Source organism: Salvelinus namaycush, chromosome 33 (genome assembly GCF_016432855.1).
Source record: "Salvelinus namaycush isolate Seneca chromosome 33, SaNama_1.0, whole genome shotgun sequence".
Lineage (NCBI taxonomy): Eukaryota > Metazoa > Chordata > Actinopteri > Salmoniformes > Salmonidae > Salvelinus > Salvelinus namaycush.
Genome location: NC_052339.1, coordinates 31329770 through 31356310, shown reverse-complemented (window position 1 = coordinate 31356310; position 26541 = coordinate 31329770). Strand labels below are relative to the sequence as shown.

The following is a 26541-nucleotide window of genomic DNA, read 5'->3' as shown; positions in this document are numbered from 1 at the left end:
GAGGTTTCAGATCCAATTTTTTTTTAGCTTTTTCTTGGTGAAAACATGTTTTGAATACAATATAACACACTGCTTTCTGTTTTCAGCTCGCCACCATAAAAAGCGAATCCCGTTTGAAGCACCTACTACAGCGATTACCAAGCTACTGCCCTGAGTCTATGGTAAGTGGGGATTTCTGATCTAAAAATAGCCTTCAGTAGCTGTAATAAAGTTGGCTATGAAATCTTTCATAATGACACAGAAAATATATCTGTGGCTATGGCAAAGCTTATAAGCATTACTCACCAGTCTATTGTACCTGGTCTTACTAAAGGTACAAAGAAGTATTAAAGAAGTATCAAAGTATCAAAGAAGTATTAAAGTATCTAAGCAGTATCAATGTATTAAACGAGTATCAAAGAAGTATCAAAGTATCAAATAAGTATTCAAGAAGTATCAAAGTATCAAAGAAGTATTAAATAAGTATCTAAGAAGTATCAAAAAAGTATCAAAGAAGTATCTAAGAAGTATCAAAGAAGTATCAAAGTATCAAAAAGTATCAAAAAAGTATCAAAAAGTATCTAAGAAGTATCAAAGTAATATCAAAGTAATATCAAAGAAGTATCAAAGTATTAAAGAAGTATCAAATAAGTATGAATGTATCAAAGAAGGATCAAGGAAGTATCAAAGTATCTAATAAGTATCTAAGAATGATCAAAGAAGGATCTAAGAAGTATCAAAGTATCTAAGAGGTATCTAAGAAGTATCAAAGTATCTAATAAGTATCTAAGAATGATCAAAGAAGGATCAAATAAGTATCAAAGAAGGATCAAATAAGTATCAAAGAAGTATTAAAGAAGTATCAAAGTATCAAGGAAGTATCAAATACGTATCTAAGAAGTATCAAAGTATTAAAGAAGTATCAAAGTATTAAATAAGTATCAAAGAAGGATCTAAGAAGTATCAAATAAGTATCAATGTATCAAAGAAGTATTAATGTATCAAAGAAGGATCAAAGAAGTATCAAAGTATCTAAGAAGTATCTAAGAAGTATTTTAAAAAGTGTCAAAGAAGTATCAAAGAAGTATAAAAGTTTCAAAGAAGTATCAAAGAAGTTTCAAAGAAGTATCTAAGAAGTTTCAAAGTATCTAAGAAGTATCTAAGAAGTATCAAAGAAGTATGAAAGAGGTATAAAAGTATTAAAATAAGTATCAAAGTACCATAGAAGTGTTGAAGTATCAAAGAAGTATCAAATAAATATTAAAGAAGTATCAAGATATCAAATAAGTTAATGTATCAAAGAAGGATCAAATAAGTAGCTAATAAGTATCTAAGAAGTATTCAAAAAGTGTCAAAGAAGTATCAAAGAAGTATAAAAGTATCTAAGAAGTATCCAAGAAGTATCAAAGACGTTTCAAAGAAGGATCTAAGTAGTATCTAAGAAGGTTCTAAGAAGTATCAAAGAAGTATCAAATAAGTATTGAAGTATCAAATAAGTATTGAAGTATCAAATAAGTATCAAAGAAGTATCAAGATATCAAAGAAGTATTGAAGTATCAAAGAAGTATCAAAGAACGGGGCATGAAACAAGGCTAAACACTCCCCACCCACCAACGTAACTACAAACCTGGAACGCCCAACTGTTTTTCATCTGCACTGTTCCAAACAGCCAATTAGAAACCAGTCTGTCATTAGCTAGAGTTAAATACTTTGTGTCCTGCTATTAATGAGCTCATTTGCCAAAATGGATCTGATTTGGTGATTTTGGAAACGATTTCAGCAGCATATTAGTACTGATGCTCCAAGGTCCCTCTCACTTCCAGACACCACAAAACATCTCACAGCAGTTCCAAGGGATTGTTTCTAAGAGATTGTTTCTAAGAGATTGTTTTGTAAGAGATTGTTTTGTAAGAGATTGTTTCTAAGGGATTGTTTCTAAGAGATTGTTTCTAAGGGATTGTTTCCAAGAGATTGTTTCCAAGAGATTGTTTCTAAGAGATTGTTTCTAAGAGATTGTTTCTAAGAGATTGTTTTGTAAGGGATTGTTTCCAAGAGATTGTTTCCAAGAGATTGTTTCTAAGAGATTGTTTCTAAGAGATTGTTTCTAAGAGATTGTTTTGTAAGGGATTGTTTCTAAGGGATTGTTTCTAAGAGATTGTTTTGTAAGGGATTGTTTCTAACGGATTGTTTCTAAGGGATTGTTTCTAAGAGATTGTTTCTAAGAGATTGTTTTGTAAGGGATTGTTTCTAAGGGATTGTTTCCAAGAGATTGTTTCCAAGAGATTGTTTCCAAGGGATTGTTTCTAAGAGATTGTTTTGTAAGGGATTGTTTCTAAGGGATTGTTTCTAAGGGATTGTTTCTAAGGGATTGTTTCTAAGAGATTGTTTCTAAGAGATTGTTTTGTAAGGGATTGTTTCTAAGGGATTGTTTCTAAGAGATTGTTTTCTAAGAGATTGTTTTGTAAGGGATTGTTTCTAAAGGATTGTTTCCAAGGGATTGTTTCTAAGAGATTGTTTTGTAAGGGATTGTTTCTAAGGGATTGTTTCTAAGGGATTGTTTCTAAGAGATTGTTTCTAAGAGATTGTTTTGTAAGGGATTGTTTCTAAGGGATTGTTTCTAAGGGATTGTTTTCTAAGAGATTGTTTTGTAAGGGATTGTTTCTAAAGGATTGTTTCTAAGAGATTGTTTCCAAGAGATTGTTTCCAAGAGATTGTTTCCAAGGGATTGTTTCTAAGGGATTGTTTCTAAGGGATTGTTTCTAAGAGATTGTTTCCAAGAGATTGTTTCCAAGAGATTGTTTCCAAGGGATTGTTTCTAAGAGATTGTTTCTAAGGGATTGTTTCTAAGGGATTGTTTTTAAGAGATTGTTTCTAAGGGATTGTTTCTAAGAGATTGTTTTGTAAGGGATTGCTTCTAAGAGATTGCTTTGTAAGGGATTGTTTCTAAGAGATTGTTTCTAAGAGATTGTTTTGTAAGGGATTGTTTCTAAAGGATTGTTTCCAAGGGATTGTTTCTAAGAGATTGTTTCTAAGGGATTGTTTCTAAGAGATTGTTTCTAAGAGATTGTTTTGTAAGGGATTGTTTCTAAGGGATTGTTTCTAAGAGATTGTTTTCTAAGAGATTGTTTTGTAAGGGATTGTTTCTAAAGGATTGTTTCTAAGAGATTGTTTCCAAGAGATTGTTTCCAAGAGATTGTTTCCAAGGGATTGTTTCTAAGGGATTGTTTCTAAGGGATTGTTTCTAAGAGATTGTTTCCAAGAGATTGTTTCCAAGAGATTGTTTCCAAGGGATTGTTTCTAAGAGATTGTTTCTAAGGGATTGTTTCTAAGAGATTGTTTTGTAAGGGATTGCTTCTAAGAGATTGTTTTGTAAGGGATTGTTTCTAAGAGATTGTTTCTAAGAGATTGTTTTGTAAGGGATTGTTTCTAAGGGATTGTTTCCAAGAGATTGTTTCCAAGAGATTGTTTCCAAGGGATTGTTTCTAAGAGATTGTTTCTAAGAGATTGTTTCTAAGAGATTGTTTCTAAGGGATTGTTTCTAAGAGATTGTTTTGTAAGGGATTGTTTCTAAGAGATTGTTTTGTAAGGGATTGTTTCTAAGAGATTGTTTTGTAAGGGATTGTTTCTAAGAGATTGTTTCTAAGAGATTGTTTTGTAAGGGATTGTTTCCAAGAGATTGTTTCTAGGAGATTGTTTCTAAGGGATGGTTTCTAAGGGATGGTTTCTAAGGGATTGTTTCCAAGAGATTGTTTTGTAATGGATTGTTTCCAAGTGATTGTTTCCAAGTGATTGTTTCTAAGGGATTGTTTCTAAGAGATTGTTTTGTAAGGGATTGTTTTGTAAGGGATTGTTTCTAAGGGATTGTTTCCAAGGGATTGTTTCTAAGGGATTGTTTCTAAGAGATTGTTTTGTAAGGGATTGTTTCTAAGGGATTGTTTCTAAGAGATTGTTTCTAAGAGATTGTTTCTAAGAGATTGTTTTGTAAGGGATTGTTTCTAAGGGATTGTTTCTAAGGGATTGTTTCTAAGAGATTGTTTCTAAGAGATTGTTTCTAAGAGATTGTTTTGTAAGGGATTGTTTTGTAAGGGATTGTTTCTAAGGGATTGTTTCTAAGAGATTGTTTCCAAGAGATTGTTTTGTAAGGGATTGTTTTGTAAGGGATTGTTTCTAAGGGATTGTTTCTAAGGGATTGTTTCTAAGAGATTGTTTCTAAGAGATTGTTTCTAAGAGATTGTTTCTAAGAGATTGTTTCTAAGAGATTGTTTTGTAAGGGATTGTTTCTAAGGGATTGTTTCTAAGAGATTGTTTCTAAGAGATTGTTTTGTAAGAGATTGTTTCTAAGGGATTGTTTCGAAGGGATTGTTTCTAAGAGATTGTTTCTAAGAGATTGTTTCTAGGAGATTGTTTCTAAGGGATTGTTTCTAAGAGATTGTTTCTAAGAGATTGTTTCTAAGAGATTGTTTTGTAAGGGATTGTTTCTAAGGGATTGTTTCTAAGGGATTGTTTCTAAGAGATTGTTTCTAAGAGATTGTTTCTAAGAGATTGTTTCTAAGGGATTGTTTCTAAGAGATTGTTTCTAAGAGATTGTTTCTAAGGGATTGTTTCTAAGGGATTGTTTCTAAGAGATTGTTTCTAAGGGATTGTTTCTAAGAGATTGTTTCTAAGAGATTGTTTCTAAGAGATTGTTTCTAAGGGATTGTTTCTAAGGGATTGTTTCTAAGGGATTGTTTCTAAGAGATTGTTTCTAAGGGATTGTTTCTAAGGGATTGTTTCTAAGGGATTGTTTCTAAGAGATTGTTTCTAAGAGATTGTTTCTAAGAGATTGTTTCTAAGAGATTGTTTCTAAGAGATTGTTTCTAAGAGATTGTTTCTAAGAGATAGATTCTAAGAGATTGTTTTGTAAGGGATTGTTTCTAAGGGATTGTTTCTAAGAGATTGTTTCTAAGAGATTGTTTTGTAAGGGATTGTTTCTAAGAGATTGTTTGTAAGGGATTGTTTCTAAGGGATTGTTTCCAAGGGACTGTTTCTTGGCATGTTGAGGTCTAATAGTAGTTGTACTTGGAGGGCTGCTAAATTCCACCCTCCACTGCCATTCGTCCTTCATGTTTCCAAATCTTCTTGGGTTCCCCTTCATCACAAATTATGTTTATAGTTCATGTAGAGATACTATTTCTCTCTGTCGGCATCGTAAAGGATGGGGAACCCTCCTGACAAGTGGCTTCTCTGTTCTAGAGCCAACAGACATGAGGGACTGAGCTGAACCTCAGATAATGTCCAGTTTATATAGTTCATTATCTTGTTCAGGGCTAGAGACAGAGAATGCTCTCTGGGCCACTCACTGCTCCTTCTCCATGCGTCATGTTCTTTATCCATACGTGCCTGGGATGTTTGTGTTTATTGCTGTGTGTTATTAATCCCACAATATATTACCACAAAGCTCTTATGAGTTTGTGTGGTTTATATGTCTCTGTTTCCACTGCATGAATATATTTTTTAATTAGACGATAGTCATATAAAAAAATAAATGTTCTCTATGAAATGCAATAGCCCCTGCAAACGCAGTAAATTACAATATGCTGTTACACCCAAAGAACCACTAGTTATCTGATATCATTTCCTGTTGAGAGATGAAAGACAAAAACTAAGACAGGATTTATAGAAATGAACAGACATTCTTACTTTCACTAAGGCCCCTAACAGAGGTCTTCCATGTGACTCCTTCCTTTGAATTTTGTCCAACTCCAGAAAAACCTCTGTACATCAAAACAACCTGTTATGAACTGGGCATTTTCTTCCCTTGTTCTCTAGCTTGTTTTGGCGTTGGTCCTCTGTTCATAATGAAATGACATTTCCTCTCTGTTTCACAGAATGAGCTTTGGATCTGCATCAACTCCACACTACCTGGTGAGCTATGTGGGGAGCGTTTCCAGGGGATACGGTGCCGTTACAGACAAATCCACTTGTCAGAACATAATGCCTCCCAGATGCAAAAACATTATTGCTTAGCTCAACACTTTGTACCCACTGAGCCCACACTAAAAGTCCATATATGTCCACAGTTTAATATGCTACCCATAAACGTCTAAATGTTTTGCAAACCCCCCGCCAGAGGATAAAGTTAATCCATACTTTAATTCTGATAATGCTACACCCATCAAGGGTTTGTGGGTAATGTGGACCATTTTTGTTTTGTCTACAGGGTCATCCAGGAAGTCCGATGGTTGGGTGGGCCTGGGCTGCTGTGAGCTGGCCATCTCGGCCGAGTGCCGCAGGGAGTGCAAGCAGGTGAGAGAGGAAGTTAGTTTGGCCCGTTGTAGCCTTATCCATTTGCACATCACCTCATTTCTCATTCTCTGACTCTATAGGCATCGTCCAAGACCGACATCACAAGAGTATGCAAAAAAGACACAGAGGTAAGTAAAACAAGGTCATGATTTGTGTAGTAGTATGTGCTTTAAATTGAGTATCACACTGTAACGGTCTATGTGTAACTGGTGCAGAGGAGTCAGGCGCAGGACAGCAGAGATGAGTAAATAAAAGTAACTTTACTCAAAGTCATCAAAATACAAGATAAATCCAAGCCCACAATACGGACCACAATACAACAAACAATCACTCACAACCAAACATAGGGAACAGAGGGTTAAATAATAAACAGGTAATTGAGTGAGTGAAAACAGGAGTGTAAGACATAGACAAAAGAAATGGAAAATTAAAAGTGGATCGGCGGTGGCTAGAAGGCCGGTGACGTCGACCTCTGAACGCCGCCCGAACAAGGAGAGGGACTGACTTCGGCGGATATCCGCGACAGACGAGGCGCAGGGAGATCCGGATGGAGACGGTGGAACTCCCGCAGCAACGAATGGTCCAAAACGTCCTCCACCGGCACCCAGCATCTCTGCTCCGTACCGTACCCCTCCCACTCCACGAGGTACTGAAGGCCACTCGCCCGACGCCTTGAGTCCAGAATGGCTCGAACAGCATACGCCGGGGCCCCCTCAATGTCCAGAGGGAGCGGAGGAACCTGCCGCACCTCAGACTCCTGGAGTGGACCAGCCACCACCGGCCTGAGGAGAGACACATGGAACGAGGGGTTAATGTGATAATCAAACCTCGTTCAGTCTCCTCAGGACTTTGAATGGCCCCACAAACCGCGGACCCAGCTTCCGGCAGGGCAGGTGGAGGGGTAGGTTTCGGGTCGAGAGCCAGACCCGGACCCCCAGTGCGAACACCGGGGCCTCACTGCGGTGGCGGCCAGCGCTCGCCTTCTGCCGCCTCACGGCCCGTTGCAGGTGCACATGGGCGGCCTCCCAGGTCTCCTCCGAGCGTTTAAACCATTCGTCCACCGCAGGAGCTTCGATCTGGCTCTGATGTCACGGTGCCAGAACCGGCTGATACCCCAGTACGCACTGGAAAGGCGAGAGGTTAGTGGAGGAGTGGCGGAGTGAGTTTTGGGCCATCTCTGCCCAGGGAATGAACGCCGCCCACTCCCCTGGCCGGTCCTGGCAATATGACCGCAGAAACCTACCCACATCCTGATTCACGCTCTCCACCTGCCCGTTACTCTCGGGGTGAAAACCTGAGGTGAGGCTGACCGAGACCCCCAGACGTTCCATGAACGCTCTCCAGACCCTGGATGTGAACTGGGGACCTGATCAGAGACTATATCCTCAGGCACCCCGTAGTGCTGGAAGACGTGAGTGAACAGGGCCTCCACAGTCTGTAGGGCCGTAGGGAGACGGGGCAAAGGGAGGAGACGGCAGGACTTAGAAAACCGATCCACAACGACCAGGATCATGGTGTTACCCTGTGATGGAGGAAGATCTGTCAGGAAGTCCACCGACAGGTGCGACCACGGCCGTTGTGGAACGGGTAGGGGTTATAACTTCCCTCTGTGCAGGTGCCTGGGAGCCTTGCACTGGGTGCACACCCATAAACCCTCACGTCCTTGGCCAAGGTGGACCACCAGTACTTCCCACTAAGGCAACGCACCGCCCGACCGATGCCAGGATTACCAGAGGAGGGTGACGTGTGGGCCCAATAGATCAAACGGTCGCGGACAGCAGACAGAACGTACAGGCGCCTAGCTGGACACTGGGGGGGAGTGGGCTCTGTGCGTAACGCCCGCTCGATGTCCGCGTCCAGCTCCCACCCCACCGGTGCCACCAGGCAAGAGGATGGAAGTATGGGAGTATGATCCATGGACCGCTCCTCTGTGTCATACATCCGGGACAGTGTGTCTGCCTTAGCGTTCTGGGAACCTGGTCTGTAGGATAGAGTGAAAACAAAACGTGTAAAAAACATTGCCCACCTTGCCTGGCAAGGGTTCAGTCTTCTCGCCGCCCGGATATACTCCAGATTGCGGTGGTCAGTCCAGATGAGAAAAGGGTGTTTAGCCCCCTCAAGCCAATGTCTCCACGCCTTGACAGCAGCCAACAGCTCCCGGTCCCCCACATCATAGTTTCGAAAAGAAAGCACAGGGGCTGAGCTTTGGTGGCGTGCCCGAGCGCTGAGAGAGCACGGCTCCTATCCCAGCCTCGGACGCGTCCACCTCCACTATGAACGCCAAAGAAGGATCCGGATGAGCCAGCACGGGAGCCGAGGTAAACAGAGCCTTCAGGTGACCAAAAGCCCTGTCCGCCTCAGCCGACCACTGCAGCCGCACCGGTCCCCCCTTCAGCAGTGAGGTAATGGGAGCTGCTCCCTGACCAAAACCCCGGATAAACCTCCGGTAGTAGTTGGCAAACCCTAGAAACCGCTGCACTTCCTTTACTGTGGTGGGAGTCGGCCAATTACGCACGGCTGAAATGCTGTCACTCTCCATCTCCACCCCTGAAGTGGAAATGCGGTACCCTAGGAAGGAGACTGACTGTTGGAAGAACAGACATTTCTCAGCCTTGACGTACAGGTCATGCTCCAACAGTCGATCAAGCACCCTGCGCAGAAGGGACACATGCTCGGCGTGTGTAGCGGAGTATATCAGAATGTCGTTGATATACACCACTGCACCCTACCCGTGTAGGTCCCGGAAAATCTCGTCAACAAAGGCCTTGAAGACTGATGGAGCATTCATCAACCCGTACGGCATGACGAGGTACTCATAGTGCCCTGAGGTGGTACTAAATGCCGTCTTCCACTCCTCCCCCTCCCGGATACGCACCAGGTTGTAAGCACTTCTGAGATCGAATTTTGTGAAGAAGCGCGCCCCGTGCATTGACTCGATTGCACTGGCGATGAGAGGCAGCAGGTAGCTATACCTCACTGTGATCTGATTGATCCCTCCGTAGTAAATACACGGGCGCAGACCCCCATCCTTCCTCTTCACAAAAAAGAAACTCGAGGAGGCAGGTGAAGTGGAGGGCCGAATGTATTCCTTCCCCGGGGATTCGGAGACATAAGTTTCCATAGCCACCGTCTCCTCCTGTGACAGAGGATACACGTGACTCCTGGGAAGTGCTGCGTCTACCAGAAGATTTATCGCACAATCCCCCCGTCGATGAGGTGGTAATTTAGTCGCCCTCTTCTTACAGAAGGCGAGAGCCAAATCGGCATATTCTGAGGGGATGCGCACGGTGGAGACCTGGTCTGGACTTTCCACCGTAGTCGCACCGATGGAAACCCCCACACACCTCCCTGAGCACTCTCGTGACCACCCCTTGAGAGCCCTCTGTTGCCACGAAATAGTGGGGTTATGACAGGCCAACCAGGGTAGGCCCAGCACCACGGGAAACGCAGGAGAATCAATAAGGAAGAGACTGATTTTCTCCTTATGACCCTCCTGCGTAACCATGTCAAGTGGAGCGGTGGCCTCCCTAATCAGCCCTGACCCTAATGGTCGACTATCTAGGGTGTGCACAGGCATATCCACAGGAACAAGGGGAATCCCTAAACTATGAGCAAGTGAACGGTCAATAAAATTCCCAGCTGCGCCTGAATCTACTAGCGCCTCATGCTGGGAATGCGGGGAAAACTCAGGAAATGAAATAAACATGTGAGCAACAGGGGACTCTGGGTGAGCCTGGTGCCGACTCACCTGGGGTGATACGATAGTGCCCTGCCTGCTGCCCCGACACCCTGAGGAACTCCCCCCCCCCCTGCACCGACCAGCAGTGTGCCCTCTGTGGCCACAGATGGTGCAGGGAATGGCCCCTCCTCCGGTTGCACCAAGTGCAGCACCTCCCAGCTCCATGGGCGTCGGAGCGGAGGTACTGGGGGATGGAACTGACAGGTCCCGATCCGGACGTCCGCGGGCAGTCAGCAGGTTGTCCAGCCGGATGGACATGTCCATCAGCTGGTCCAATGTGAGGGTGGTGTCTAGGCAGGCCAACTCCCGACGGACGTCCTTGCGCAGACTGCACCGGTAGTGATCGATCAGGGCCCTGTCGTTCCATCCCGCGCTGGCGGCCAGGGTCCGGATGTCCAAGGCGAAATCCTGTGCGCTCCTCGTCCCCTGCCTTAGGTGGAACAGACGTTCACCCGCCGCTCGACCCTCAGGCGGGTGGTCGAACACTGCCCGAAAGCTGCGGGTGAACTCTGCGTAATGGTCCGCGTCTCCGTCACTCCATACGGCGTTGGCCCACTCCAGGACTTTGCCTGAGAGGCAGGAGACGAGGGCGGACACACTCTCATGCCCCGAAGGAGCCAGGTGGACGGTCGCCAGGTAGAGCTCCAACTGTAGTAGAAACCCCTGGCAACCGGCAGCCGTCCCATCATACTCCCTCCGGAGTGCGAGTCGAATCCCGTTGGGACCAGGTGGAAGAGGAGTGGACAGTGGGACCTGTTGTAGTGGGGCTGGTGGAGGCGCTGGAAAACCTTCTCTTCTCTCCCAACGATCCATCGTCTGCAGCACGCGATCCATGGCTGTGCCCAGACGTTGTAACATGGTCGCGTGCTGCTGAACGCGCTCCTTCACTGCAACTGTGAGGGCGTCTGCTCCTGCTGACTCCATACGAGGTGAGTGATTCTGTAAGGGTCTATGTGGGTCTAAATAATAAACAGGTAATTGGGTGAGTGAAACCAGGTCTGTAAGACATAGACAAAACAAATGGAAAATGAAAAGTGTATCGGCGGTGGCTAGAAGGCTGGTGACGTCGACCGCCGAACACCGCCCGAACAAGGAGAGGGACCGACTTCGGCGGAAGTCGTGACACACACATACTGTTGACTTTGAAAGACTGTATGTAGTCTCTGGCTGCCTTTCCCTGGCCTTTAAAACCTCAGTGCTGTTTGACGAGATAAAGCAAGCGCTACTTCTCTGCGGTCCATCTCAGCAGTGTCCTCCTCCCCAACCCTCTTTATGAGGTTATTTCTTGTCCGTGTAGCACTCTAAAGCAGTAGTATTAAATCACCCCCGAGTAAGCTAATAACATTTTTATAAAATACAACTTTTTTTTTTTTTCAAACAATTAAGAGTATAGATTATTGTATGGATCAATATACAAACGTTTTTGAGATCGTTTGAAAAATATGCATGTATTAAGTAAATGTATTCATTTTGAGAATAGAGATAAAATTGTAATGTATTGAAGGCTATTTAATGTTTGCAAAAAAATATGGTCTCCGCTGAAAAAGTTTGAATACCACTGGTTTAAAGCAAGGTCATTATCTAAGCTCTGATTGGAGCCTGTCTTGTCAAAGGAGGAGAGGAGTGAACTCATCTACTCCCGCTAAGAAGATGGCTTAGCTCAGAGCCATATATATATATGAGAGAGAGAGAGAGTCAGGCCAAGTTTTAAAACGGCCACCATTTTAGTGACCATATAGAACTTTATTATTGAATTGTTTGTGATGTAACAGTACGGGAGCGATGGAAATGATTTTGGCGGTTGATCTGCTTCTGTTCTGTGGGTGGCACTGTTTGCTCTTTTCCAAGGATGGGTCCAGGTGTCTTGGGGGCCCTGGGATTTGGGGGGACGGGGGTGGTCTGCCAGTCACTGGGTATACACAACCCAACTGGGATGAGGAGGGGTTTTAGCGGGTGGAATAGTGGTGAACAATTGGAGGTTTTCTTAGTAGCAATGCAAGCTATATGGACACTCAATCACTATGCTACTTTTTAATGGTGAGTTTACAAACATATATTATGATAAATAGATTTTGAACTTGTATCACATTATGGCAGTTGGTGAAATTACCATAATTACCAAAAGGACTGGGGGGGGGGGCAAAATATATTTCTCCCATGGGCAAAGAAATTCAAAAGGGGTGATGATAGAAATTAACGGTAATTTTGATCCGAATGTCATTCTCTCTGGCACCAAAAGTTCAAAAACTGTTGATTGGGGACAGAATGCGGACCATCAAATAATTGGCATATATATTACTCTTACAGAATTTCCACGTGGGCGAGGATATTGGAAATGTATTCAAAGCCTATTGGATGATAACTTGTTTTTAACTAGAACAGAATAATTTATAACTGACTTTTTCTGACACAACATGCTGTAGGTAGAGCAGATCCCCTTATTGTATAGGACACTTTTAAATGTTCCTTTAGAGGCCATGCAATTCAGTACTCATCTCTAAAACAAAAGCAATTTAGGTCAAATAGGGCCATATTAACAAAGGAAATGCAAGGACTAACAGTACAGGTAGATAGCAATAAAAACTGTACCATAGAGGCTCAGAATAAGTTAAAGGAAATGGAGGAACTTATTCAAGAAAGATCTAGTGTAATATATTACCCCAAAAAAAGCGAACTGGATGGAATATGCACAACAATTATTTTTTTATCTTTAACATAGAAATGCTACCAAAAGATTTGTACTGGAACTTATTACATATGACGGAGTCGCCCATGATTCACCAAACAATATTTTGAAAGAGGAAGTAAAGTACTTTAAGCATATGTTTTTGTTTTATTTTCCATCTCCACTAACCAAAGTTAATTGTATGGATTTTTTTTCTATGGATAATGTCAAATTAACAACTGTACAGAAATACTGTACAGAACTTTCCAATTTGTAAGTCGCTCTGGATAAGAGCGTCTGCTAAATGACTTAAATGTAAAATGTAAATGAAATACTCATGTGAAGGTCAAATTAACAACTGTACAGAAATACTCATGTGAAGGCCAAATTACAGAGGAGGAACTTCTTCATGCAATTAAAGCCAGGAAAGCTCCAGGACATACCAGTAGAGGCATACCAAACCTTTTTAGATATACTCAGAGGACCATTATTAGCATGTTTTAACCACTCCTATGTAAATGGTAGATTTTTGAGCACTCAACAAGATGGGTCTGATTTCATTATTACTGAAACGGGATCTAAGTGGTAAATATAAAGATCCAGTCCATTTAAAAAATTGGAGGCCTCTTACACTTCAGTGTTGTGATGCAAAAATTCTAGCAAAATGCTTAGCGCATAGAATTGAAAAGGTAATGTCGGATATTATTCATGCTAATCAGACAGGTTATTGACATGGACGATACATTGGAGATAATATAAGACAAGTACTGGAAACAATAGAACACTATGAAAAATCTGGGAAACCAGGCCTGGTATTCATAGCTGACTTTGAAAAGGCCTTTGATAGAGTACGACTGGAGTTTATATATAAATGTCTGGAATATTCCAATTTTGGAGAATCTCTTATAAAATGGGTTAAAGTTATGTATAATAACCATAGGTGTAATAAAGTAAATAATGGCTACTTCTCAGAAAGTATTAAACTGTCAAGAGGAGTAAAACAAGGTTGTCCACTATTGGCATATCTATGTATTATTGTCATCAAAATGTTAGCTGTTAAAATCAGATCCAACAATAATATCAAGGGGCTAGAAATTCAGGGCATAAAACAAAGGTGTCATTATACGCTGATGATTCATGTTTCCTTTTAAATCCACAAATTTGGATCCATCCAAAGCCTCATAGAGGATCTAGATACTTTTCCTAACCTCTCTGGATTAAAACCAAATGATGATACATGTATTATGTTATGCATTGGATCACTAAAAAATACAACTTTTACATTAGCATGTAGTTTGGTCTGACGGGGATGTGGACATACTTGGGGTACATATCCTGAAAGAAAGAAATTATCTCACTCCAATACATTTTTATAGGAAGTTAGCAAAAATAGATAAGATCTTGCTACCATGGAAAGGAAAATACCTGTATTTTTGTGGAAAAATCACTCTGATTAACTCCTGAGTTATATCCCAGTTTACCCTGATTAACTCCTTAGTTATATCCCAGTTTACCCTGATTAATTCTTTAGTCATATCCCAGTTACCCTGATTAACTCTTTAGTCATATCCCAGTTTACCCTGATTAACTCTTTAGTCATATCCCAGTTTACCTATTTGCTTATGGTGTTGCCTACACCTAGCAACCTGTTTTTTAAATTATATGGGCAAAAAATATTCCATTTAATTTGGAACGGCAAGCCAGACAAAATTAAAAGGGCCTATTTATATAATGAAACTGAATTCGGAGGACAGAAATGATTAAATATTAAAGCATTGAACGTCTCACTAAAGGCATCAGTCAGACAAAAGTTCAACTTAAATCCGAACTGGTCCTCTAGCAAATTAGGAAGAATGTCCCACTCTATGTTCAAGAATGGCCTTTTTCCCTTTATTCTCCCTTTCAGTTATTTGAAAATGAAAAAATCTCAAAAATATCGCTATTTTTAAAACAAGCCATAGAAAGTTGGTTGCAATATCAGTTTAATCCACCAGAAAAGACAGAACAAATAATACAACAAATATTGTGGTTAAAGTCAAATATACTAATTGATATAAAACCATTACTTTTTGATAAATTGTTTAAAAAAGGTAAAATCTTTGTAAATGATATCATAAATAGGACTGGTGAAGTTATATCATACATTCAGCTAACACACATATATAGAAATGTCTGCTCTACACAAAATTACAACCAACTAATTGCAGCATTACTGCAAAAATGGAAGAGGCCAGTGGAATGGGAAAAAATCAGGGAACTTGTCTGTTGGCCCTGCATTAAAGATAAAAATTGGTTGAAGAAAATTGTGATGAATACAAATATATACCAGTTTCATTTAAGGACCAAAAAATGGACAGCTTTGCCAGATTGGGGATGACCAGGAATGTTCTCTGTTTAGTGAGTCCTCCAGATCAGAGGCAGTAGGGATGACCAGGGATGTTCTCTGTTTAGTGAGTCCTCCAGATCAGAGGCAGTAGGGATGACCAGGAATGTTCTCTGTTTAGTGTGTCCTCCAGATCAGAGGCAGTAGGGATGACCAGGAATGTTCTCTGTTTAGTGTGTCCTCCAGATCAGAGGCAGTAGGGACGACCAGGGATGTTCTCTGTTTAGTGTGTCTTCCAGATCAGAGGCAGTAGGGATGACCAGGGATGTTCTCTGTTTAGTGAGTCCTCCAGATCAGAGGCAGTAGGGATGACCAGGGATGTTCTCTGTTTAGTGAGTCCACCAGATCAGAGGCAGTAGGGATGACCAGGAATGTTCTCTGTTTAGTGTGTCCTCCAGATCAGAGGCAGTAGGGACGACCAGGGATGTTCTCTGTTTAGTGTGTCTTCCAAATCAGAGGCAGTAGGGATGACCAGGGATGTTCTCTGTTTAGTGAGTCCTCCAGATCAGAGGCAGTAGAGATGACCAGGGATGTTCTCTGTTTAGTGAGTCCACCAGATCAGAGGCAGTAGGGATGACCAGGGATGTTCTCTGTTTAGTGTGTCCTCCAGATCAGAGGCAGTAGGGACGACCAGGGATGTTCTCTGTTTAGTGTGTCCTCCAGATCAGAGGCAGTAGGGACGACCAGGGATGTTCTCTGTTTAGTGAGTCCTCCAGATCAGAGGCAGTAGGGATGACCAGGGATGTTCTCTGTTTAGTGAGTCCTCCAGATCAGAGGCAGTAGGGATGACCAGGAATGTTCTCTGTTTAGTGAGTCCTCCAGATCAGAGGCAGTAGGGATGACCATGGATGTTCTCTGTTTAGTGAGTCCTCCAGATCAGAGGCAGTAGGGACGACCAGGGATGTTCTCTGTTTAGTGAGTCCTCCAGATCAGAGCCAGTAGGGACGACCAGGGATATTTTCTGCTTTCACTGGACATCTTCATAGGTTTAGAAAACTATCATAAATAAACATCAGAACGCAGAAGCGTTAATTATCATCTGTTAAATCCACTTCAATCATTGTAGATGAAGGGGAGGAGACAGGTTAACAAATTATTTATAAACCTTGAGACAATTGAGACATAGATTGTGTATGTGTGCCATTCAGAGGGTGAATAAGCAAAACACATTTAAGTGGCTTTGAACTGGGTATGGTAGTAGGTGCCAGGCACACGGGTTTGAGTCAAGAACTACAACGTTGCTGGGTTTTTTCACTCTAAACAGTTTCCGGTGTGTATCAAGTATGGTCGACCACCCAAAGGACATCCAGCCATCTTGACACAACTGTGGGAAGCATTGGAGTCAACATGGGCCAGCATCCTTGTGGAACACTTTCAACACCTTGTAGAGTCCATGCCCTGACGAATTGAGGCTGTTCTGAGGGCAAAAAAAAGGTGTTCCTAATGTTTACATGTATATGGCTCTGGCTTACCTTAGCTATTAGTGTAGCATAGCTTAGCTATTAGCGTAGAATAGCATAGCAATTAGCTTAGCCTAGCGTAGCCTAGCGACGTGCTAGCAGAGGACTCCTTTCATCTGTCTCGCCTCCTCATTCCAAACAAACAAAAAACTAAGCGGCGGGCTTAATGTTTAGTTTGGACCACGACCAAACTCCCCTCCCCAGCTTTAATAAGGCACTGGCCTCTTTCATCTTGCCCTTTCATGAATCGTTGCTGCAGGAGCCAAAGCACGCAGCAGCACTGGCCTTTATGGTCCTTTATGGTCTTTTATCGTTTTGATGGAAAGAAGCCGTGAGATTTCTGATGCAGGTTTAACTGTACTGAGGACAGGACAGTGGATGAGGTCTCCATAGAGAGAAAAGAGGAACGGGTTCACAATATTTCAGATAGAAATGTCATGAATAGAGCTGACTCAATAATGGTTGTTCAACAATGGGTGCTCAATAATGGTTGTTCAATAATGGGTGTTCAATAATGGGTGTTCAATAATGGTTGTTCAATAATGGGTGTTCAGCAATGGTTGCTCAATAATGGTATGTTAGGTCACAAAAGTGTTTTTCTTGTCTTTTACAGAAACCACTGCACAGCTGTATCACCAAAAATGAGAGTAAGTTTCCAACATTCTCTACAACAAGATGCTAACCCAAGTGCACCAATCAGAGTGTGACATGGCTCAGTTGGTAGAGCATGGCGCTTGCAACGCCAGTGTTGTGGGTTCGATTCCCACGGTGGACCGGTATGAAAAAGTATGGAAATGTGTGCATTCAGGACTGTAAGTTGCTCTGGATAAGAGCATCTGCTAAATGACAAAAAAATGTCTATGTAAAATGAATAAACATGAAATCAGCACTGCTTTATGAGCCATGTTTACGTGCCTTTGGTCCGCAGAAATGATTTAATCAGTCAGTCAGCCGAGGAATCCCTTATTTGTATTAGGAGCTGCAACGCATTGGTGTTAAACTGCCCTGCAGACACACCTTTGGGCGGATTTTGAGGATGTAAGGTCCTGCACTTCCTGAAGTCTAGCAACTGGAGATCACCTCCAATGTTCACCATGCATATTTAATCAGACTATTCTCTAGGAAATCCTGGAAGTCTACTGTATTGTATTCTAATTAACTCCTCATGTTTGAATGTTGATCATGTTTGCAATGTCTGTCATCTATTTTATGAAGCTAAAGGCTACTTCAAGACAAAAATAGTCTAAATAGCCTTAATGATATTTACTATTCCATTGAAGTGAATGGAAAGCATATTGTAACTGTGTGTGTTGTGTGTGTGTGTGTGTGTGTGTGTGTGTGTGTGTGTGTGTGTGTGTGTGTGTGTGTGTGTGTGTGTGTGTGTGTGTGTGTGTGTGTGTGTGTGTGTGTGTGTGTGTGTGTGTGTGTGTGTGTGTGTGTGTGTGTGTGTGTGTGTGTGCTGTGTCAGTGGGCTCGGTGTGCTGCGGCTATGCAGGGAGACACACCAACTGCAGAGAGTACTGCCAGGCCATCTTCCGGACAGACTCCTCCCCCACCGTCTCGCAAATCAAGGCTGTCAAGGAATACTGCCAGAGCATCAGCCCCGAGCTCATTGGCTGTGTGGGCAACTACACCAAGTCCTACCCAATCAGGAGCCCAATAGACAGTGAGTATATCTAATACTGACCTATCAGCAGCCCCATATCCAGTGTGTATCTTGTTTCTGTGTTGCATTCCTCCAATCACTGGCTATGACTTGGTACAGTGCATTCGGAAAGTATTCAGACCCCTTGACTTTTTCCACATTTTGTTACGTTACAGCCTTATTCTTAAATGGATTTTAAAAAAATGTCCTCATCAACGTACACATAATATCCCATTATGACAAAGGAAAAACAGTTATTTAGAGATTTTTGCAAATGTATTAAAAATACTAAATGAAATATCACATTTACGTAAGTATTCAAACCCTTTACTCAATACTTTGTTGAAGCACCTTTGGCAGCGATTACAGCCTCTTGGGTATGACGCTACAAGCTTGGCACACCTGTATTTAGGGAGTTTCTCCTATTCTTCTCTGCATATCCTCTCAAGCTCTGTCAGGCTGGATGGGGAGCGTCGCAGCACAGCTATTTTCAGGTCTCTCCAGAGATGTTAGATCGGGTTCAAGTCCGGGTTCTGGCTGGGCCAATTCAAGGACATTCAGAAACTTGTCCCGAAGCCACTCCTGCGTTGTCTTGGCTGTGTGCTTAGGGTGATTTCCTGTTGGAAGGTGAACCTTCACCCCAGTCTGAGGTCCTGAGCACTCTGCAGCAGGTTTTCATAAGGATCTCTTTGTACTTTGCTCTGTTGATTTTTCCCTCGATCCTGACTAGTCTCCCAGTCCCTGACACTGAGTCCCACAGCATGATGCTGACAACAACATGCTTCACCGAAGGGATGGTACCAGGTTTCCTCCAGACTAGTCACTTGGCATTCAGGCCAAAGAGTTCAATCTTGGTTTCATCAGACCAGAGAATATTGTTTCTCATGGTCTGAGTCCTTTAGGTGCCTTTTGGCAAACTCCATGCAGGCTGTCATGTGCCTTTTACTGAAGAGTGGCTTCCGTCTGGCCGCTTTACTGAAAAACTACATTGTCGTATTCGGTGCAAATAATATTTGATTTCATTTACCATAAAGGCCTGATTGGTGGAGTGCTGCAGAGATTGTTGTCCTTCTGGAAGGTTCTCCCATCTCCACAGAGGAACTCTGGAGCTCTGTCAGAGTGACCATCGGGTTCTTGGTCACTTCCCTGACCAAAGCCCTTCTTCCCTGATGACTTAGTTTGGCCTGGCAGCCAGCTCTAGGAAGACATTTGTTGGTACCCTTCCCCAGATCTGTCCCTTGACACAATCCTGTCTCGGAGCTCTACGGATAATTCCTTCAACCTCATGGCTTGGTTTTTGCTCTGACATGCACTGTCAACTGTGGGACCTTATATAGTTGTGTCCCATTCCAAATCATGTCCAATCAATTGAAATTACTACAGGTGGGCTCCAATCAAGTTGTAGAAACATCTCAAGGATGATCAATGGAAACAGGATGCACCTGAGCTCAATTCCGAGTCTCATAGCAAAGGGTCTGAATACTTATGTAGATAAGGTATTTCTGTTTTTTATTTTTAATATATTTGCAAAAAATGTCTTACAACCTGTTTTTCCTTTGTCATAATGGGGCATTGTGTGTAGATCGATGAGGAAAAATGTAATTTAATCAATTTTAGAATAAGGCTGTAATCTAACAAAGTGTGGAAAAGTCAATATCTGTCTGTCCGTCCAGGCCTGTACTGCTGCGACCGGGCCGATGAGCCCCACTGCCAGGTGGCGTGCCGGCATATCCTGCGCACCATGACGACGGAGCACGAGATTATGGAGGGCCTGATCGATGAGTGTGGCAGCCAGCCACTGCCCCAGGACCCTCTGTGGCAGTGCTTCCTTGGCAGCGCCCACCCCCCCACCAAGAGCGAGATGGAGACCTCACCTACTGCCAAGATGGACGGCGCCAAGCTGCACTGCTGCTACAAAGCCAATACCTCACTGTGTCGGTTAGTTGTACTCTGATGAGATGCTTGTAGTGATTACAATGGCTTACAGCTAGCGGTAACACTCCCAGCCCGTCACATACTGCTCCCCACCGGAGACCAGGTTTCAATCCCTGCGTCCACCCTTCCTATATTGTCCTACTTTCCTGTCCCCCCTTCTGTTTCCAACTGTCTGAGTAAAGTGTAAAAGGTAACTCCCGAGTGGCGCAGCAGTCTAAGGCACTGGATCACAGTGCTTGAGGCGTCACTACACACCCGGGTTCGATCCGGGAGAACCATGAGGCGGTGCACGGTCTCCGGGTTAAGCGAGCAGTGTGTCTTGGCGGGGTCGTGTTTTGGAGGACGCATGGCTCTCGACCTTTGCCTCTCGCGAGTCCGTAGGGGAGTTGCAGCGATGGGACAAGACAATAACTACCAATTGGGGAGAAAAAATGGGTGAAAGTAAAAAAATATGTATATATTCTAACCCCCCCACCCCCAACATTTTTTCCCCCATACATACTGTAGATAGATACACTACATTACCAGATGTATGTGGACAACTGCTCGTCGAACATCTCATTCCACTAGATGTTGGAACATTGCTGCAGGACTTGCTTCCATTCAGCCACATAGTGAGGTCGGGCACTGATGTTGGGCGATTAGGCCTGGCTCGCAGTCGGTGTTCCAATTCATCTCAAAGGTGTTCGATGGGGTTGAGGTCAGGGCTCCGTGCAGGCCAGTCAAGTTCTTCCACACCAATCTCGACAAACCATTTCTGTATGGACCTCGCTTTGTGCACGGGGGAATTGTCATGCTGAAACAGGAAAGGGCCTTCCCCAAACTGTTCCAACAATGTTGGAAGCACAGAATCCTCTAGAATGTCATTGCTGTAGTGTTAAGATTTCCCTTCACTGGAACTAAGGGACCCGAACCATAAATAACAGCCCCAGACCATTATTCCTCCTCCACCAAACTTTATAGTTGGTACTATGCATTGCGGCAGGTAGCGTTCTCCTGGCATCCGCCAAACCCAATGCTTGGAATTGCGCATGGTGAACTTAGGTTTGTGTACGGCCATGGAAACTCATTTCTTGAAGCTCCCGACGAACAGTTCTTGTGCTGACGTTGCTTCCAGATGCAGTTTGGAACTCGATAGTGAGTGATGCAACTGAGGACAGACGATTTGTACACGCTTCAGCACTCGGCAGTCCCGTTCTGTGAGCTTTTGTGGCCTACCACTTTGCGGCTGAGCCGTTGTTGCTCTTATAAGTTTCCACTTCACAATAACATCAGTTACAGTTGACTGGGGCAGCTCTAGCAGGGCAGAAATTTGACGAACTGACTTGTTGGAAAGGTCGCATCCTATGACGGTGCCACGTTGAATATCACTGAGCTCTTCAGGAAGGCCATTCTACTGCCAATGTTTCGCTATGGAGATTGCATTGCTGTGTGCTCTATTTTATATACCTGTCAGCAACTGGTGTGCCTGAAATAGCCATATCCACTCATTTGAAGGGGTGTCCACATACTGTTGTATATATAATGTAGATATAATTGATTACAGTATACAGTATAGTGGAGATGGGGTCTTCCATGGTATGGAGGTAACTCATAGGGTTGGTTTCCAGGACACCTGATCAAAATACATAGAAAGTCTCTGAACATTTGAGTTTAAAAAAATATATATACTTTTTCTCCCCAATTTCATGGTATCGGTCTTGTCTCATTGCTGTATCTCCCGAACGGACTCGGGAGAGGCGAAGGTCGAGAGCCGTTCGTCCTCCAAAACAACCCAACCTAGCCGCACTGCTTCTTGACACAATGCCCACTTAACCTGGAAGCCAGCTGCACCAATGTGTCAGAGGAAACACCGTACACCTGGCGACCGTGTCAGTGTGCACTTCGCCTGGCCCACCACAGGAGTCGCTAGTGCGCGATGGGACAAGGACATCCCTGCCGGCCAAACCCTCCCCTAACCCGGATGAAGCTGGGCCAATTGTGCGCCGTCCCATGGGTCTCCCGCTGCTACATAGCCTGGACTCGAACCCAGAATCTTAGACCACTGCGCCACTTGGGAGGCTGAGTTGATGTTTTTACATGCTTTTACATGCTTGTGTTGTCTGTCTGTATGTTTAACTCTGTTTGGTCATGAAGCCCTGAGAAGGACAACTTGCTGTGTAAACGTTGGTGAATAAATGATTACATCGGAGGTGCTAGAGTGTGCAGCTTTCATTTTTCTTTCAAAGTAACTCTGTTTCGTCCCCCACAGGGATATGTGTCAGGAGATCAGCACCAACTGGGGAACTCAAACGTGGCAGGAGTTTGACCAGATGTGTGAGTACAGCCCTGTGGAGAAACCCCTGGTCACCTGTCTGGCCGACGTCAGGGAACCCTGCCAGCTGGGCTGCAAGGACCTGGGCTACTGCACCAACTTCAACAACAGGTATGTTACTATACCTAGCTGCTATACCTGTTAATATAGCTTCTGTACCAACTTCAACAACAGGTATGTTACTATACCTAGCTGCTATACCTGTTAATATACCTTCTGTACCAACTTCAACAACAGGTATGTTACTATACCTAGCTGCTATACCTGTTAATATAGCTTCTGTACCAACTTCAACAACAGGTATGTTACTATACCTAGCTGCTATACCTGTTAATATAGCTTCTGTACCAACTTCAACAACAGGTATGTTACTATACCTAGCTGCTATACCTGTTAATATAGCTTCTGTACCAACTTCAACAACAGGTATGTTACTATACCTAGCTGCTATACCTGTTAATATACCTTCTGTACCAACTTCAACAACAGGTATGTTACTATACCTAGCTGCTATACCTGTTAATATACCTTCTGTACCAACTTCAACAACAGGTATGTTACTATACTATACCTACTATCATGGGCGGACTTTGCTGTGTTTCAGGGTATTAAATTAGAGGTCGATCGATTATGATTTTTCAATGCCAATAGCGATTATTGGAGGACCAAAAAAAACTGATACCGATTAATCGGCAGATTTATTTATTTATTTGTAATAAGGACAATTACAACAATACTGAATGAACACTTTTATTTTAACTTAATATAATAGATCAATAAAATCAATTTAGCCTCAAATAAATAATGAAACATGTTCATTTGGATTAAATAATGCAAAACAAAGTGTTGGAGAAGAAAGTAAAAGTGCAATATGTGCCATGTAAAAAAGCTAACGTTTAAGTTCCTTGCTTAGCCTGTTATGGCTGCAAGGGACAGTATTGAGTAGCCTGATAAAATGTGTCCATTTCAAACGGCGTCGTACTCAATTCTTGCTCGTACAATATGCATATTATTATTACTATTGGATAGAAAACACTCTCTAGTTTCTAAAACCGTTTGAATTATTTCTCTGAGTGAAACAGAACTCATTCTGCAGCACTTTTCCTGACCCGGAAGTTCAAAGTCTGAAATCGAGGCTCTCTTCCTCTTCATGCCTATACATGGGCAATGAACGTAAGAGTCTACTTACACTTCATACACCTTCCTCTGGGTGTCAAGAAGGCTGTGAGAGAAGAAAGGAGGTGATTATCTCGATCTGGGATGGAATAAACCCTCTTGGAATGACGTGTACCCAACTTCCGGTACTCTGAGGAACGCAATTTGGAACTTGGGGTTGCCTTTTGTTTTGCTGACGTTATAGGCGAATATTATTTCCGGCTTTGATTTTATTTGATACATGTCACCATATCATCGTAACGTATGTTTTTTCAATATAGTTTCATCAGATTATTGAAATTTTTTCGGGAGTTTTACCGTGTTCCGTTCTCTTCCGTTTGTTTACATGGAGAGATCCGTGCAACCCGGCTAGCGCTTTTGCTAAATGGAGAGAGAAAGTTGCCATTCTGAATCCAAACAACGACTCATCTGGACAAAGGACACCTTGTTCAACATTCTGATGAAAGATCAGCAAAAGTAAGACCCAATTTATGATGTTATTTCATATATCTGTCGTAGTCGCCGGCGCCCAAGTGTTTCTATTGTGCTAAGCTAAGCTAATTTAACGCTACATTTTGTTTTCGCTGTAAAACACTTAATAAATCGGAAATATTGTCTGGCATCACAAGATGCCTGTCTTTCATTTACTGTACACTATGTATTTTTCAGAAATGTTTTATGATGAGTAATTAGGTATTTGACATTGGTGTCTGTAAATATTATGGCTGCTTTCGGTGCAATTTCTGAATGTAGCTGCAATGTAAACTATGATTTATACCTGAAATATGCACATTTTTCGAAAAAAACATATGCTATACAATAAATATGTTATCAGACTGTCATCTGATGAGGTTGTTTCTTGGTTAGTGGCTATTTTTATCTTTATTTGGCCGAATTTGTGATAGCTACTGATGTAGTAAAAAACTGATGGAGTAATAAAAGTGGAGTCTTTTGCTAACGTGGTTAGCTAATAGATTTACATATTTTGTCTTCCCTGTAAAACATTTTAAAAATCGGACATGTTGGCTGGATTCACGAGATGTGTACCTTTCATATACTGTATTGGACTTGTGTGAAAGTTAAATATTTAAAAAAAATATCTTTTGAATTTCGCGCCCTGCACTTGAAGTGGCTGTTGTCATAAGTGTACCGACGTCGGGATGCAGCCATAAGAAGTTAAAACATGAGAACATATGAAAGCTGGTGGTTCCTTTTAACATGAGTCTTCAATATTCCCAGGTAAGAAGTTTTAGGTTGTAGTTATTATAGGAATTATAAGACTATTTCTCTCTATACCATTTGTATTTCATATACCTTTGACTATTGGATGTTCTTATAGGCACTTTAGTATTGCCAGTGTAACAGTATAGCTTCCGTCCCTCTCCTCGCCCCTACCTGGGCTCGAACCAGGAACACATCGACAACAGCCACCCTCGAAGCATCGTTACCCATCGCTCCACAAAAGCCGCGGCCCTTGCAGAGCAAGGGGAACAACTACTTCAAGGTCTCAGAGCGAGTTACGTCACCGATTGAAACGCTATTAGCACGCACCCTGCTAACTAGCTAGCCATTTCACATCGGTTACACCAGCCTAATCTCGGGAGTTGATAGGCTTGAAGTCATAAACAGCTCAATGCTTGAAGCACAGGGAAGAGCTGCTGGCAAACGCACGAAAGTGCTGTTTGAATGAATGCTTACGAGCCTGCTGCTGCCTACCAATGCTCAGTCAGACTGCTCTATCAAATATCAAATCATAGACTTAATTATAACATAATAACACACAGAAAGGCAAGGATGTTTATGGTTAGGTACATTCGTGCAACGATTGTGCTTTTTTCGCAAATGCGCTTTTGTTAAGTCATCCCCCGTTTGGCGAAGTTGCTCTTCACACAGTTCGCAACGAGCCAGGCGGCCCAAACTGCTGCATATAGCCTGACTCTGTTGCACAGAGCGCAAGAGAAGTGACACAATTTCCCTAGTTAAAAGAAATTCATGTTAGCAGGCAATATTAACTAAATATGCAGGTTTAAAAATATATACTTGTGTATTGATTTTAAGAAAGGTGTTGATGTTTATGGTTAGGTACACATTGGTGCAACGACAGTGCTTTTTTCGGGAATACGCTTGTTAAATCCTCACCCGTTTGGCGAAGTAGGCTGTGATTCAATGATAAATTAACAGGCACCGCATTGATTATATGCAACGCAGGACAAGCTTAGTTAAACTAGTAATATCATCAACCATGTGTAGTTAACTAGTGATTATGTTAAGATTGATTGTTTTCATAAGATACGTTTAATGCTAGCTAGCACCTTACCTTGGCTACTTGCTGCACTCGCATAACAGGGAGTCAGCCTGCCACGCAGTCTCCTCGTGGAGTGCAATGTAATCGGCCATGATCGGTGTCCAAAAATGCCGATATCCGATTGTTATGAAAACTTGAAACCGGCCCTAATTAATCGGCCATTCCGATTAATCGGTCGAACTCTAGTTTAAATTGAAATGGGCCCCAACTGCCCAAGGTGGGCCCCAACTGCCCACTGACTGTCACTGTACTATTTTACATTTTGATCATTTAACAGACCCTTTTATCCAGAGGCTAGCAGACGCTCTTACCCAACATGTATTATTATCATTATATAATAACAATATACAGTATGTCAATATATGCAGGGGCGGCAGGTAGTCTAGTGGTTAGAGCGTTGGACTAGTAACAGAAAAGTTGCAAGCTCAAATCCGAGAGCTGACAAGTTAAAAATATGTTGTTCTGAACAAGGCAGTTATCCCACTGTTCCTAGGCCATCATTGAAAATAAGAATTTGTTCTTAACTGATTTGCCTAGTTAAAATAAAATAAAAATTATCTCATGCATACATTTTTGTATGTGATCCCTGAAGCAAATTAATCCACAACCTTTGAATTGAACCACGCAGGGGCACGCTGTACCAGACCTTGAATAGTTCTGGTACCTAATATACTGT

At 42.6% G+C, this 26541-nt stretch overlaps 1 protein-coding gene across 1 annotated transcript in view; it reads left to right on the top strand.

The window, feature by feature from the left end:
- Positions 1–26541, top strand: part of LOC120027912 (reversion-inducing cysteine-rich protein with Kazal motifs-like) — a gene marked incomplete at its 5' end in the record, with an annotated part of 72263 nt that overhangs the window by 2070 nt on the left and 43652 nt on the right. The window contains 8 exons of the mRNA XM_038973007.1: positions 87–161; positions 5847–5883; positions 6179–6264; positions 6345–6392; positions 17125–17158; positions 17980–18177; positions 19830–20094; positions 22343–22516. Coding sequence (XP_038828935.1) covers positions 87–161; positions 5847–5883; positions 6179–6264; positions 6345–6392; positions 17125–17158; positions 17980–18177; positions 19830–20094; positions 22343–22516 — 917 coding nt within the window. The remainder of the gene's footprint in view (positions 1–86; positions 162–5846; positions 5884–6178; positions 6265–6344; positions 6393–17124; positions 17159–17979; positions 18178–19829; positions 20095–22342; positions 22517–26541) is intronic.